Raw genomic sequence first — 15,929 nt, forward strand, 5'->3', positions numbered from 1 at the left:
GCGATATGTGCACTGGTCTCTGCATCTCCCACATCTGTCTATCATAGAGTCCTAATGGGCCTCATAAAAGCCTTTGGATCTATAAAATGAAAAGCAGACCATTAACTCCTCCCCATGTATGAGGTCTACTAAAACAATAGAAACAGGAGCTCACATCAGCTCTCTGTGGAGCACCCTCTCAGTGTAATCTGACTCCTAAATGGACACGCACACACGCACACACACACACACACACACACACTTTTTAAGTTTATAATGTATCCTCATTTTGCATGAGTGATGGAAGGGATCAATAGAGGTCATTGATCAGCTTTTGCTGATGCATATACAATACAGGGAAAAGTTAGTAGCATAGTATTATTAAGACATACTGTCTGTCTGCACACACACGCACAACTGTAACAATATTACTGGAAGAACACTGTTTCAGTCTCAACTAACATGCAGATCAATGAGCGTATAGATTTTGTCTGTTGAAGCTGAAACCCGAGAAGTACAGGACAGTAGTTGTCACTTTTTAGAAGTGTAGATGTGCTTGCATTATAGAGTACATACTGTTATAGGGAAGATCTGTGTGTTTACTTTTCATTTTCAGTTTTAATATATGCACTTAATCATTTGTAGGAAGCAAGATATAAAACACAAAAAGATCATTTCAAAAACGTCAAGTAATATCAAGTACTAAATGACTGGGGCATAAAGATATGGCATGGACTCATGGAAATGGCAAAAATGAAGTCATTTTGAGATTCTGTTGTAGTCATTTTTTAGCACAAGTCAAACTTTGGCTTACTTTTTGATGCACCGTTGGGAAACGGTGCTGTTTTGCTTGGTAAAAATGTGAGTTGGCCCTAATTAACAAAAAAATGGTTAGATTGATTCTATGTTTAATAATATACTACAGCTTAGTACGATTAGTTGTCAACTATTAAATAAATTGCCAATAATTTTGACAATTGATTAATCAGTTTGAGTTATTTTTTAAGAAAACAAAAATCTAAATTCTCTGATTCCAGCTTCTTCAATGTGATTATTTTCTGGTTTCTTTACTCCTCTGTGATAGTAAATTTAATATATTTTGTTGTGGACAAAACAAGACATTTGAGGACGTCATCTTGGGCTTTGGGAAACACTGATCGTCACTTTTCACCATTTATTATAAGCACTTTTATAAATCTTGGTTAAATATTGATAATATTTAAAAATTGATTAACAATCCTAAATAAATAAGTAAGTCTGAGGATTTTTTTTTTTTTTTTCAGAAATCAGAAGTAGAATAAAATTAATTCTTCCTTTTTATACCGTTATCTCTGTATTAATACTCTGTTATTTCCTCTATTTATTGTGTTATATCAAAGATCTGTTGCCTTATTCTCTGTTCCACCAGCAGAGGGTGCTATAGAAGCAGAGCACAGCCACAGAAATGTTCAAACAGCATCATTATGGAGCTGAATGAAGCACTCAGTCTGCTGTATGCACCAGAGTAGAGAGCATTTTAGACCGCATTATTACTGTGTGGAGTGATTCAGCAGATCTGTCCCATTCACGATCGCTAGTAGACAGAGATGTTGCTGATGTTGTTATTGTTGTTGACTGGGCCTGTGAAAACGTATCCGTCTAAATGTGTGAACAGAAATAGAGGTGTGAGATATTAGTGTCCCTGTCCCTGGTGCTGAAATTTAAAACTGCTAACATTAGCTGCTTTGACAGAGAGGACCTTGACACCCGTCTGCTGGTGGTGGACACACACACACACACACACACACACACCCTCAAGCTGTCAAATCATATCCCATCAGATACCAGTGCAGTGCAGTTGAGATTCAGACCGACCCACTTTCCCACCATGCAGGGGGAAGCCTGTAACTTGCAGGCGACTGGGAGCTGCCGTTCTGTGCTCACTGCTCCCCCTCTGGACCGAGTGGTGCGTCCCGTCTTCTCTGCTTTCTCACAGAAGGACAGCCCGTAGCCACCCTGGCTCTCTTCCTCCCCACTCTTCTTTGCAGATGCTCTTCATTATTCAGCTTTTTTTTTTATTTTGTCCTCTTTGTGTCCCCTAATAACCTCACTTTCCCCCGTACTGTCTGCTTCTTTCTGTATGAATCACACTGCTGTTGAACACAGCACTATCAAATGTCTTAATATACCCTCTGCGTTTTAAAGGGATAGTTCGGGTGTTTTGAAGTGGTGTTGTATGAGGTACTTATTCATAGTAGATGTATTACTTACAGTAGATGGTGGTCAGGGCGCCCCCAGTTTGGAGAAACAGACAGGAGCACCAGGACGGAGAAAAGCAATGTACTGCTGTGGACGGGGACGGCAGAAAAACATATTTTGGCCTATATTTAGAATATTTTCACCGCTTTATCTTGCCATCTTTCCTTCTACTTTCCGACGGGAAACTGAACCGAAAACGAAACTTATCTATGGTCTCTCCAAAGCCAGCAGGCTCTGTTGACAAAAACAGAATAGATGCGTTTTACTTTCAGTTCAGTTTGCTGTTGGAAAATATTCTAAATATAGCATATACTTAAACGGATATTGTTTTTTTCTTTTTGGTGAGCCTTTCTTTTAGTTGGCTAAAATATGTTTTGCTGCTGCCCCCGTCCACAGCAGTACATTGCTTTGCTCCTGTGATGGTACTCCTGTCTGTTTTTCCAGACTGGGGGCGTGCCGACCGTCATCTACTGTAAGTAATACACTGATTATGAATAAGTACCTCATACAACCCCACTTCAAAACACCCGAACTATCCCTTTAATATCTGTTCTTTTAACAACACCAGATAGGAGGGTTAACATGACACACAAGAATGCCATCAGTGTCTTTGTAGTCCCCGCTTCTGTGATCATGTAAGTGCACAAATCCTCTTAACTTCTCCAAAAAGTTTAGCCTTTAACTTTATCTGTGCAATTAACAGAAGAAGATGGAAAGTAACTCTAAAAGCAATGTAAAAAAAAAAAAAAAAAGGAAATATGTTGGATAAATATTTCACCAAAATGGCGCACATGAAAACTAATTGTGTGACATTGTTTACCAACTGCAGATGGCGGTGCTTAAATTTACCTAATTTGGCTTGTCAGTTGAACCTTTGCAAATGCACAAAAATGGATTTCATTTCTGCCGTTCTGTCAGCCTATTCAGTGGTTCAGGGAATCCTTGAGGGAGTATCATAGCAAAAAGGGGAATAATTTAATTTCACTATAATTCCATCCAAAAATAAGATGTGATAATCCTTTATTAGTCCCACAGCGGGGCAATTAGCAGAGTTACAGCAGCAAAGGGGACAGTGCAAACAAGTGGCTTCAGTAAAAAAAACACAAGATATAATAAATTAGTAAGTAAACAATAAAGATGTAATAATAAGTAAACAGTAAAAAGCAAAATATAAAAAAATATATACAAATATAGTAGTAAAAAAAAGTAACCCAATGACAAAAGTAACATGATAACAGAAACTATTTTGGTCATGGGTTTCATACACTTTCTGCAATAAAATATCAAAATGCAAAAATCGTATCAGATTGGGGACCCTGGGACAAAATCGTATCAAATGGAGGTCCGATCCGCGGTGAAATTTGTGTCAGGTTAGGGGTCCTTGACGTGAAAAAGTTTGTCCATAGAGGAATCCTTTTCTGATACTACAATTGGTGGCCACCAGTGCTGGAAATTTCTACACAAAATGGCTTTAATATTCACCTTATTTCTCCTCCTCTAATCCATCCCACCCCCCCTCCTCAACCATTAACCTCTCCTTCTCCTCATGTGCCCCCTTTCCCTCAGAACAAAGTGCATTTTTTACATCGGTAGCAGCTCGCAGCGGAGAGTACTGTAGCTGCGGCTGTCAGCTGGCTGCTGGCATGCAGCCTCCCTAAACCCCTTACACAATAAACACTTTACTGTCACTGTAGCTCACATACACACATTAACATGCATGCACGTGCGCATACACACACACACAAACATGCTTTGTAGTCACATCTGTTCACATGGAGTAGGGTTTTCATGTACATCTGGACTGGGTCATTCCCCTATGTGTGTGAGTGTGTTTTAGAGTGTGTGTTGGGACATGTAGGGAGTAAGCAGATGGGTCTCTCTCTCCTCATTCAGCAACTCTTTTCAGTCATCCTCTTCCTCTCTCATGTTTGTGTGAATGGTTGATTTTCATTTGGCGTAAATGGATGTGTGGACCTCGGGGGTATTTTGTGTGAGAATGTGGAAATCCAGTGGCTGCTTTGTGGCTTGATGTGGACGGACAGAGGCTGATTCTCCTCCTAAGAGAGGAAATAGACTGAACAGGATCATTTTTGGAGCTAATTCATGATTTTTTATTTTTGTTTTTACTGCATTTTCAGTTGAGGAGCAGATGAACACTAATTTCAAGGTGGATCTCTTTTAACCATTTGAATACCGATATCAGAAACTTTCCTGGGAAGTTACTTTTTTCATGTAACTTAGCACATTGCTGACACTTAATTACTCTTTAAAATTAATACAGAAAAGTTGTTTGGCATCTGCAAAGGTTAAGTGTATATGTGGTGCTTAGCGTGTGTTAAGGACATATGAAAAGTGAAACTTCAGCACCTCATAAAAACATTTTTTGAGACAAAAAGAGGTAGAAAGGTGACGTCATGGCCCACGCTGCGGCACACCTGAAGAAAGCTCGCGAGTTTGAGGCAAATCCCGAGTACAGTGCTCTACAGAAAGCCAGGGAGAGGAGGAGACGGCAGCGGGAGAAAGCCGAGCGAAAGCGGCAGGTAAAACGCACATAATCCCTCTGACAAAAATCACATTCACTAACTTGTTGTACCATTTAGATTTCAACGTCACATGCTCTTGCGAGCTTAAGAGTATACCGTGAGCGTTGGTGGTTGGACATTGTGTGAGAGAGTGGGTTGTGGGGGTTGCACAGATGTGTGGATGTGGTTGACATACATGTAGCGTGTGCTGTTGCTGCTGTCCTCTCAGATGATTTATCATGTAGTGTGGATGATGATGGAGTAGATGACAGATGTGAGAAAGACTCAAGCTCAGAGGGAGGTCACATGTTGGTGGTTGTATGGAGCAACCTTTTGGTAATATTTAAGATAAAAGACTATGTTGGCTATGGTATAAAGTACAAGTTCATGGAGAATAGGGTCAGGCAATAATTCAATATGATCATTTATCATCCTTCAATGGTATCCCATCGTGATGAAGTCATATATCGAGATATTCGTGATACACAATTACGTCGTCTACACTTACAGCAAATACTAACTCAAATTTGTCCAAAACTCTGATGCGAAATATTTTGTGGGAATATAATTTTAAGATTGGTGATTGGTAATGTTTTATTTTTACATCACACTTTACAATACCACTCACGTCAATGCGATTAATAAACGGTGTATATTTGGAAATGTTTTTGTTTTTTCTCTATAATTTCATAAGTTCATTTTGCACTAAAGTTCCTAATTAAATGAGAAGATACTCAGTACGTTTCAGTTGTCAAGTATTTAATTCACACAGGAGTATATAAAAGTAGGCTTTACCCTGTGGTTATTTCATATAGACTATTTGTTTATTGACTTACAAGAAAACATGCTATAACGTGATATATATCGTTATCAAGATGTGAAATTACTTTTATCGTGATAGAAGATTTTGGCCATATCGCCCAGCCCCAATGGAGAATGAAAAGAGAAAGTAATGGACAAAGTGTGTGAATAGTGAATAAATGTCTTTCACTGAGTTCATTATTTTCTAATATTGGAACACGGTGTATCATTGCTCTTATACCACGAACATTTACCGAAGGAAAGAAGCTTTTTGTTTTTTGAATAATTGTAATTCTTTTTAGCTGACTTGTCAGTTACCATGGTTCGGTTACAGTGTGTCCACACGGATCTGATGGAACAGATACGCTTTAAACTATTTTTACACTTCAAGTCTACTTTCTTACGTTTCACATACGTAACTACAGTGATTGTGTTTAGGGCTCTGAAAACGTGGGTGACCTACACTCAATATTGTGCCTTAGACCTTACGCACTCACTTTGGATGGTGGTTTAACTGTTGAATGAAACCACGTTTGAGATGTTCTGATGTACAATTTTAACTGATGCCTGCCAGGTAATCAGATTTAACAGCTAATAGTTAAAAAAGGAATGTCTAATCTACTCAAAGCCCTAGTGAGTAGTTAGTAATAGTTTGTCTTTAGAGATGAAATGACCTATGAATAGATCAAGTGCTTCATTTTCAGTGCCACATTCTCTTTATCTGGACCAAACCTGTGTTTGACAGCACTTGTTGTCCTAATCAAATTAATATTGTGTGTTAGGGCTATGCAAGTAAATCGAATTTCAATTACAATTTTGGCTTCCAACTATTATGAAAACAAGATAGTCTAAATAAAACAATTATTGTGCCGCATTCTGTTTCACAATGACGCTCTTGTTTTGTCTTGTGTTATAAATCCAGCGCACCCCTTTCCTTTACAGCGGTGCTCTTTCGCCCCGCTCGGCGGGTCAGGGACGGCCACTCGGTGTGGGAGGATCCCCTCATGTCATCAACATTCATATCTATGCAACCGATGTGTTTATGATTAAATTGTTTACAAGAGCATAAAGTTCTTCTTAGATCTAGCCTCTTAATTTTGCTGTCAAAGTGCACCAGATTGATGCATTTAACTTTAAAATGTAGGCCACAAAATGTCTTTCTAAAAGAACGATGTTTCTAAAGTCAATGAGTAATCGTGTTAAATAATCACGATCTCGATATTGACCAAAATAATCAGGATTATGATTTTTGCCATAATCGAGCATCCCTATTGTGTGTGTACTCAGAGTTATCATGGCAGTGGTAAAAATGTATTCAATTATTTATGATACTGAGTAGAGTTTTGGTGTTCCTCCAATGCACAGACTTGGACACTGTACAGTGTATAATCCAGTATCCTCCATTACATGAATGACTGCAGGTCAAATCCTTTACAAATACAGAGATTACAGCTGGTTCTCAATCATTCCAATCTGCATGTGTGTGTGTGTGTGTGTGTGTGTGTGTGTGTGTGTGTGTGCGGTTGCTTGGCAGAGAGACGAACAAGTCAACGAAAGCAGACGTTACTGAAAAGCATTCTGCAGCATAGACAGACAATTACAAACATACATGTTTGCAAGTCTGTTATAATGTGCATTAGGGCTTCGTATTGGCAAGAATCTGGTGATATGACACGTATCATGATAAATGGGTTACGATTCAATATATTGCGATATATTACAATACTATAAACCAGGTGATATATTGCAATTTTTTAAAAATATAATTTTCGGAAAGCGTCATGGTATAACCAAATGAAAAAAAGTTTACTTTTCTATGCAATCAGAACAGCGTAATCTGCATTCGCATTTATCACAGTCCCTGTATTATCCAACATCATAGCACTAATTTGAGAAGGCACATACACTATGAAGGCGCATATCTTTCCCAATGAAAAAAAAAATGGCTGAGTCAGTCTTTCCATGTAAACTATTATTTCAAAATCGATGCAGCGTTTTTGAGAATTTTTTCTTACACCCCTAATGTGCATTTGTGATTATAATCTGAAGAGACATATTAACTTGTTATCCAAAGCATAAGCCAGTATCTGGAATATTCTGCAGTCATGGCTGTAAAAGCATGTGCTCCTAGGAAGCCCCATGCACATGGATAAAACGTTACCGACCATGTGTTCTGAACCATGTCTACATATCAGACGTTTATTACATGCACCTAATGATGATGACAATGTTTTCAAATGTCCGTGTAAGGTGATCTGAGTACTGTGTGCGGGCTCAACTTCTATCACTGCATCATGACCCTTGGCGTTCCTGGAGAGCACCGCAGCCATGCGGTCTCCAGCCCGACTCAAACCCAGCTGTCGTGCACCCCACCCTGGGTACACACAGCAAGGGGCTGTGGTGTTCATTGGAGAGAGGGTCTGGAATGGTAAAAATAGCCAAGGCGGGAGAAGCAGCGAGGGTTGAGGGAGGAACAGTAGGCAGGACTGGGCCTTGGCTCTTCCGTTCACACACTAAGAGAGAGGAATCCAAGACGGAAGAGTTTTTGCTGGGCGAGGGATAAAAGGGCACAGAGAGGCGGAAGAGTGGTGGTAATAGTGATATAAGTGAGATTTGGCAGAAGAGGTGGAAAGATTTAATGGATTGTAAGATTGATTGATGCGGCCAAACATCAGGGAAGTGGACTAGATAGGCTTTTACTGGACGTAAAGTGAGAAACTACAAGGATTGGACCATTTAGTACCATACAGTGAGTGAAGGAAGGCCACAGTTTTTAGGTACAGCTGGGGAGTTGTTAGCTGATTTGGATGGTAACCATGGGCAACGCAGCATCATGCAAGGCCTGTGGATCAGATAAAAGGTTAAAGACCACTGGGAGTGACAAGGATTTAAAGCATCACACTGACTACTACGGAGCCGCTGACTCTGGATCTGAAGCTGATGATTCGCTGGTAAGATGTGGAGACAGAAACACGGTTCATCAGCTTTCCTGTTTTCTGTTACATCGACGAAGTGTTCAAGAAAGCATGTTGTATTAATCTGCTGGTTTGTGTGTGGTGACATCCCATGTGAGAGGTTTGACCCTTTGATCCTACACAGGGGTGTGTCCTCATCCCACACATGTGATGAGGAGATTGATTGTGCTGACCTTTAACACCCAGTTGTGTTTGATTGACGCGTTACTGTCTTAGCTCCACTATAGAGGTTAAAACTTCGTCAACACTCTCAAATCAATACAGCTAGTAGTCCTTTGCAAATAATATAAAACATACAAATATGTGACTTTAACTGTAACTAAAATTGAATGTGCATTTTTCACAATTTTCTGACATTTTTTTAGATTAATTATCGATTAATCGAAAAAATAATCACAAGATTAATTGATAATGAAAATAATTATTTGTACCACTTAATATACCAGCAGACTTATATTATTGACTGATATTGGCTAATTTTCATTTTATCATTTTAACATATTTTAACCCTTACTTTTCTTATTTCAACTTGATTACATATTTGTTCCTTTTGTGTTTTTCTTTCTTATTATTTAAAAGGATTTACTTTCCATTAAAGTTCAAAATGTACTGTGATCTTACTCCACTGTTACTGTTCAGCTTTGATAGTAAGGTTTAACTGTAAAACATCCTCCCTGAGTACATGTGAGGAGTTCAGTGTGTAACTTTAAATTCAGTGGGTGCATACTTCTTATATACAATCTATGGTCGTATATACACATAAATTGAGGAAAACATACATGTAGAGCATGTATGTGTGTGTTGCAGCTGCTTGTGCAGCCTATGTCTGGTGGTTAAATTTAGAAAAGCCTACTCAGGCAAACTATTGATACAAGCAGGAAGTCTTACTTCCATAAAACCACAAAACACTCTCTGAAGCCTTTTATATCAAAGAAACCCCGTCATGCACAGCAATAACAAGCTAATGTACTTCCATCCTTCCAAATTGACTTGAATTTTTTATGCAGATCTGTACATAAAAACAACTAAGACAAAAACGTGGGGTGAAAAAAAATGCCTTGCAAATAATTAAATTAAAATGATGTGTGCTGGGTAACAATAATGTTGTTTATATACACAATATTTTTCATACAATAAATACAGTCTGACCTAATATGTTCTGAATTAACCCTTACTGTGACCATTATACATGTTAGCACCTCTAACAAAAATAATTGATGAAACAAAAAATGAAAAACATGCTTGTATTCCTGTTGTTAATATCTGCCTCCTTTCTGTCTTCATCTCTCCAGTCTGACAGTAACACCAGTTTCCTGCGGGCTGCCAGAGCGGGAAACATCGACAAAGTCCTCGACTTCCTGAAGAACGGAGTAGACATCAGCACCTGTAACCAGGTAAGGAAACTCTGATGACGTTTCTGTTTCTGCTGTCACTTACGCTGTGGGATGACCACTGTCCATTGTGCAACAAAACACATTAGAGGGTCACAAAGTCAAGGAAGGATTTAGTCTATAAGCCCTTTGACTTAAGAACAAACAGTATTAGTTGTACTTATTTTTATTCGTTATGTTCTCATCAATTTAAGTCTAGAGCTTGTCAGCATAATGATGGTGTTTTTAGTCAAGAAAAATAAGCTGTTTTATAGTCAAAAAAATCTTGTTTTTGGCTTATTTGAAGTGAATGTGTTTCGCATCATTCAACAGCAAATATACAGTTTCACTAAAGTTCGCTTTTTTACAGTTTGACTGTGTTCTGGATATCAAACACAACTGCATGTTTTCTGAAATCTGCTGTTTAATGGTTAATTTAGCACACTTGATGGTAACATACAGCACATACTACGGTCACAGACGTAGGTCAAAGCTGTTAACTGGTCTGTCTGACAAACCTGCTGAATCCAATCTTCACGCTGCTGTGTCACGGTTGGCATCCCATAAGTGAGCTATAGGTCAGCGCATTCTTTAACCTGGCAGGCCGCCCTCTGAAGATCATGACCACCCTCACCTCTACCTCCTCTTCCCTCCGCCACGCCCATTTTCCCCCTCCAATCTCAGTTGCATGTGACGTATCTACGTCCCTCTGACAGCTGCATATACAGCCTCACCCACATTCCTCTGAGGAGGAGGGATTTGGGAGGGTGTAAAATACTTCCCCCTAGATCCCCTGTACACCCGCACCCCCTGTCCCTGTCTATGTCAATGTGATTTACGGTAGTCACAAGGTGGCTTAAAGGAGCTTGGGGAGTGTGCCTACGTGAGTCTGTGTCTTGTGTGCGGGCGTGCATTTCATCAGCTGCTCACATTTTGTGCTGTCTCATTGCTGTTGGCCTTTTGTAATACTCCAGGAGTTTAATACCAACTATTTATACCCTGGGCTGTAATTGGTTGGCAGACAGGAAGTGGCACCTGCCCACCTATTTGTTGTCATGAGCACCGTAGGTTTTTGTTTTGTACCTAGAGGGAAGCCTGACTATTTAGGGCTGTGATTCTACACACAAACTCTCTCTCTCTCACACACACACACACACTCTCACACACACACACACACACACACACACACACACACACACACCCACACACACAAAAACACAGCAACAGGAGAGCCCTGCCCTTCATAGTCTCTGTCAGATGATCACACTTGAGCCCTTGTCAAGTGCCCAAAAATGCGGGTGACATTTTCATATATATCCCAGTCATGCTCTCACTTTGCTTGTGTGTGTGTGTGTGTGTGACTGTTTCTGAGAGTGGCCATAATCTAATGTAATACACTAGATGTAATTTTATAGGGAGTTAAATACCACTCAGCTCATATGACTTTACCCGTAAACAGGTAACTGTAGGTCATTTTACTTGATTAACTGATCACACACAGCTCACACTGACAAACTTAATTGACATTTTATGGTTTATGTTAAGTGTTATTGTCAATGGTCATATTCAAATTTACATCGCATAAATGTTAATTAATTTGTTCATGTTCCCGTGTTTGTTTCTGACTACACATGCTTAAATGCATGCACAAGCTTGCACACATATACATACACACACACATTCTTCTTAAAGGAACAGTGTGTAACATTTAGGGGGATCTATTGGCAGAAATGGAATATATATTAATAAGTATGTTTTTTTGTGTGTATAATCACCTGAAATTTAAAAATCATGTTTTCAATAGCTTAGAATGAGCCGTTTATATCTACATATGGAGCAGGTCCTCTCTTCACAGAGCCAGCAGCCATGTTTCTACAGTAGCCCAGAACGGACAAACCGCTGTGTTAACTTTTCCTGCTTGGACCGGAGCCGATAACATAACTGGCTCCGGAGTTAACCCTCGTCACTCCACCCAGCCGTCGGGGAAACAAAACACGGGAAACCTTTGTTCATCTTGTGGAGCTGCAGCATTTATTTCTGCACAAACTGTCACTTCCACTGAACATTCTCTTGATATTCTCAAAGCTAAACTAACTGTCTTCTGCTCCACTCGCTCACTTGTTCGCTCGCACAAAGTCAACGCCGCCGCTCTCTCTCTCTTGCTTCACCACTCACTTCTTACGTACTGTACACACACTCTTCACACTGACTCTCTCTGCAACCTCTCCATTAGATGATGCAAAATCCTACACTCTGTTCCTTTTAGTCAAGTACTTGAATTCCTCCTGCAGGCATTTTTGACATTTTTGTTAATGTATTTTTGTGTCGCTGGCAGCTGAGGAGTGGTTTCTCCCTGCCAGTCGAACGCACCACAGTGTTACGATCATCCTGACGGTGGTAAATTGACATTTTCCACAGATGTGATGCCATTTGAAACTTTATAACATTTCAAGGATACCAATTTCCACAACCACCACAGTGATCGGAGGCCGAGATGATGATTCAAAAGTATCATGTTATCCGTAATTAGCAGCAGAATTACTCTTAAGGAAACGAGTGGATCAGAATCACGTCAGTGGAAAAGCACTCCACACAATTACAGAACCATTATCTATAATAGTACTGTCAGCATTGCAGTCAATAGAGTCAGAGCTCTGTTGATGAGAACAACAACAGACATGAAATTCTATAAATCTAAAATGTTCGGTCTGCATAATTGGAAGTAACTATGGCTGTCCCCTAGTTACCTCCTAGTCAATTTAATCGACAAATCTGTCAAACTGAGTTTCTCCACAAAGAGTCACACAAAAGCACCACTTTAAATCTTTAAATCTTGTGTTTACCAGAAATGTGCTCACAAGTTTCTTGGAAATAAGTCATTCAGCATGAAAAAAGTATGAAAACGACTAAGACCAAAACTATTAGTCGACTAATCGACTAAGGGGGCAGCGGTTAATCGCGATTAAATATTTTTATTGATTGACAGCCATATTGACAACTAATTGATATCATTGCAGAGACTTTAAAATCAAGGTTTTAAGTAGAAACTGGATTTTTGTCATGAGCTAATTACAAATATCAGCACAGTGTATCACTTGGATAACACTGTTAGTAATAGCACAGGTCATGCGGGAACAACATCGCATTTTCACAATTGTCATTTTCTGTATCATTGTAAGATACAGTTCAGTAAATGTATCTTAAAATTAATAACAGTAGCCTAGTTGTAATATCATCAGTGGTGTCTTGACTTGAGTCATTTTGAAGACAGCGGGAGCCGCTGGAATGTCACACAGGAATCTTAAAGTGTTTCCCTCAGCGGTGTGTTCGTTGCTAACTGAAGAGTCAGATCCTAGAAAGCAGCAACGGGGTGGCGAAGGCCAGAATCTGGCGCCAAGGGCAGAGGGCTGTCCATCTTAGTTAAAGAGAGGGAGAGAAAGAGATATACTCCCTGTCTGCCAAACCCACAGTCACGCTGTTGCAGTGAGTGAGTGATATAAATAAAACACCTTCTTGACAGATTAGTTTAGCTCCCAGTTTTAGGCAGCGTGACTTTGTGAACACATGCGTATGTTTTTGTAAGTTGAGTGTATAATTTTGGATTTATCTCTGTGTGTGAGAGAGAGAGAGTTTGTTCATTACGAGTGTGTCATTTTGTGTGTGTGTTTGTGAGCTGTTTCGTTTCCTCACAATTAGACTTCTCCTCTAATCTACCCAGATGTTAATCCTTGGTGAGTGATATTACTCTTTAATCTGCACGCATTTACATTATTTCCTCTTTTTCCTCCAACATTCATCCCATCTGACACTTTGGCCTATAAAAGAACACCAAATAAACGTGACCATTTATTACCACGTGTGATTAGAACAAAGGTCAGCGGTCACAGGGACGTGAATATTAATCTGCGCTGGCCGGAGCTCAGCGGTGTCCCTCCTGCCAGGAAGCTCTATACGAACTGCCAGGGATCACTGTGTTGGGCTGAGCGTCCATTAGCTAAATGAAGCTTTCACTTACAGCTCAGAGGAAAAAAGAGATTTAGATCAGTTTGTGTGACAGAGTGTGTGTATGTGTGGGTTTTGCTTGTCTCTCCTGGAATACATAATGGCTGAAATGTGATTGAAACTCTATAAGAAGATTGCATAATTCTTGCTGTGTCAGAGAGTCCGCCATTTCAGAACAGACAGCTGAAGCTGAAACTCAACTTTCTGCATGTTCAAACTGCAGCAAAGAGCATCTAGTCTCATGTTTGGAAGTTGTTTCATCTCTCACCTGTTGGCAGCGCAATGAAAATGGACTGGCTGAGTAATTTGATTTATGATTAACTGGAGGGATGACATTGGAAGCACTGACATTGAAACCTCACAAACCTGATGAACCTTTCTCCGTAGGAGAGTATGACAAGCATCTCCAGCTCAGTGCAACCACACCCATCCCCTGATGACCTGATGATCGTGCTGAAAGGATTAGTCTGTTATTTATATTTTGAAAGGTGTTTAAAGCTAGGGTTGGTAATAATTATATTATTGATTATATAATTAAAGGTACAGTGTTTAGGATTTGGGGGCATCTAGTCGTGTGGTTGCAGATTGCAACCAACTGAGTGCCCCTCCACTCACTCCTCCCTTCCCAAGACTGCAGTAACGTGAGCCGCCGCGGTAACGCTGTTCGCCCCGCTCAGAGGCCATCCTTACCACAATAACTCTACTTAAGGAGCAACGGAAGTCAGACGGCGGCTGGCGGCACCACCAAGGCTCTCTCTCTAGAGCCAGTGTTTGGTTTGTCTGTTCTGGGCTACTGTAGAAACATGATGGTGCAACATGGTGGACTCCATTTAGAGGATCCGCTCCCTATGTAGAAATGAAATACGACAATTCTTACTTTCAGGTGATTATATACTAATGAAAGCATAGTTATAAATATAATATGTTACACACTGTTCCTTTAAGAAACTAGCAAGAATATGCTAGATTTAAAAAAAATGATCCAATGGAAAAACCCAGCCCAGTGTTGCCAACTCTTATCCAATGAAAGTTGCTAGCAGCACTAGCTCTAAAAGTATAATATTGCATAATTGCAGCCATAGTTTGTGATAAGATATGAGTTGTGTAACTCCAACCAGGATGAAAGATTTTAATTATGTTGGTGAAATAGCTCCTCAAATGACAAAATAGCGCTTTTTTTTATGTACGTACCATAACAACGGCTTGTATATCCGCCGTCCTCGGTCTTCTGGTTTCCCTTTTTGAATGACAAATACAGACTACCGCCGCCTGCTGGTGAGGAGAGTTATTTCATCTCACGCAGGTGCAGAACATACGTGGTAGTCGGTCGTCGGCAGTAGTCTTTGCGGTGTGTTCGAGTGCAACCTTTTGGCCAAGACAAATGCGATGTGAGGCGACGCAACAGATGGCCTTCGTCGCCGCTAGTTCTTCGATGTCGGGTTGGTATGTCTGGACTTGTGGAGACTGCTCGGCTCCGATAGGTTGTTTTGGTTCGGGCGCGGTGGAATCTTCCAAATGCCATTAGGAGCACGAGGAGGAGGCAGAGGAACCTGATCTTTCAACGATTATCCGTCTCATGTACAAGCGTCAGAAATATAGTGACAGTTTGAGCAAATATTACAAAAAGTTATTTTTAATTAAAGTTACCAGCTGTAGCTTTAAGCATGACTCTATCAGGGCCATATGTGCAACAGTAAGTTAGCTTTCTAATTGGAGGCCTATTGTCCCTTTTCAAAAAAGGGAAATACAAGTCATATATTTATACTTTAGGACTGAATTGCATGAGGGAATATATGCCTTTTAAAGTATTTTATTCTAGGACATGATGGTTGCTCTCATGTTTTCCTTTTAAAGTCATGTCACATATCTGTGACACACTTGATCAGACTCTCACTGACATACTTTGGCCTCTGAGGAATGCCCTCTTTTTTTCTTTTTGAAAGGTTGACATTTTCAGCAGCCTCTAAATATGAGTATCCATGTTTGTGTGTGTGTGTATGTGTGTGTATGTGTGTGTGTGTGTGTGTGTGTGTGTGTGTGTG

General features: G+C 40.0%; 1 protein-coding gene across 3 annotated transcripts in view; it reads left to right on the forward strand.

Annotated features, from left to right (window-relative positions):
• Positions 1 to 15,929, forward strand: part of ank2a (ankyrin 2a, neuronal) — a 100,117-nt gene that overhangs the window by 14,482 nt on the left and 69,706 nt on the right. For all 3 annotated transcript variants that reach the window (XM_037763770.1, XM_037763771.1, XM_037763772.1), the window contains exon 2: positions 9,808 to 9,909. In XM_037763770.1, the coding sequence (XP_037619698.1) occupies positions 9,808 to 9,909 (102 nt within the window). The remainder of the gene's footprint in view (positions 1 to 9,807; positions 9,910 to 15,929) is intronic.

The sequence above is a fragment of the Sebastes umbrosus genome, chromosome 3, assembly GCF_015220745.1.
Source record: "Sebastes umbrosus isolate fSebUmb1 chromosome 3, fSebUmb1.pri, whole genome shotgun sequence".
Lineage (NCBI taxonomy): Eukaryota > Metazoa > Chordata > Actinopteri > Perciformes > Sebastidae > Sebastes > Sebastes umbrosus.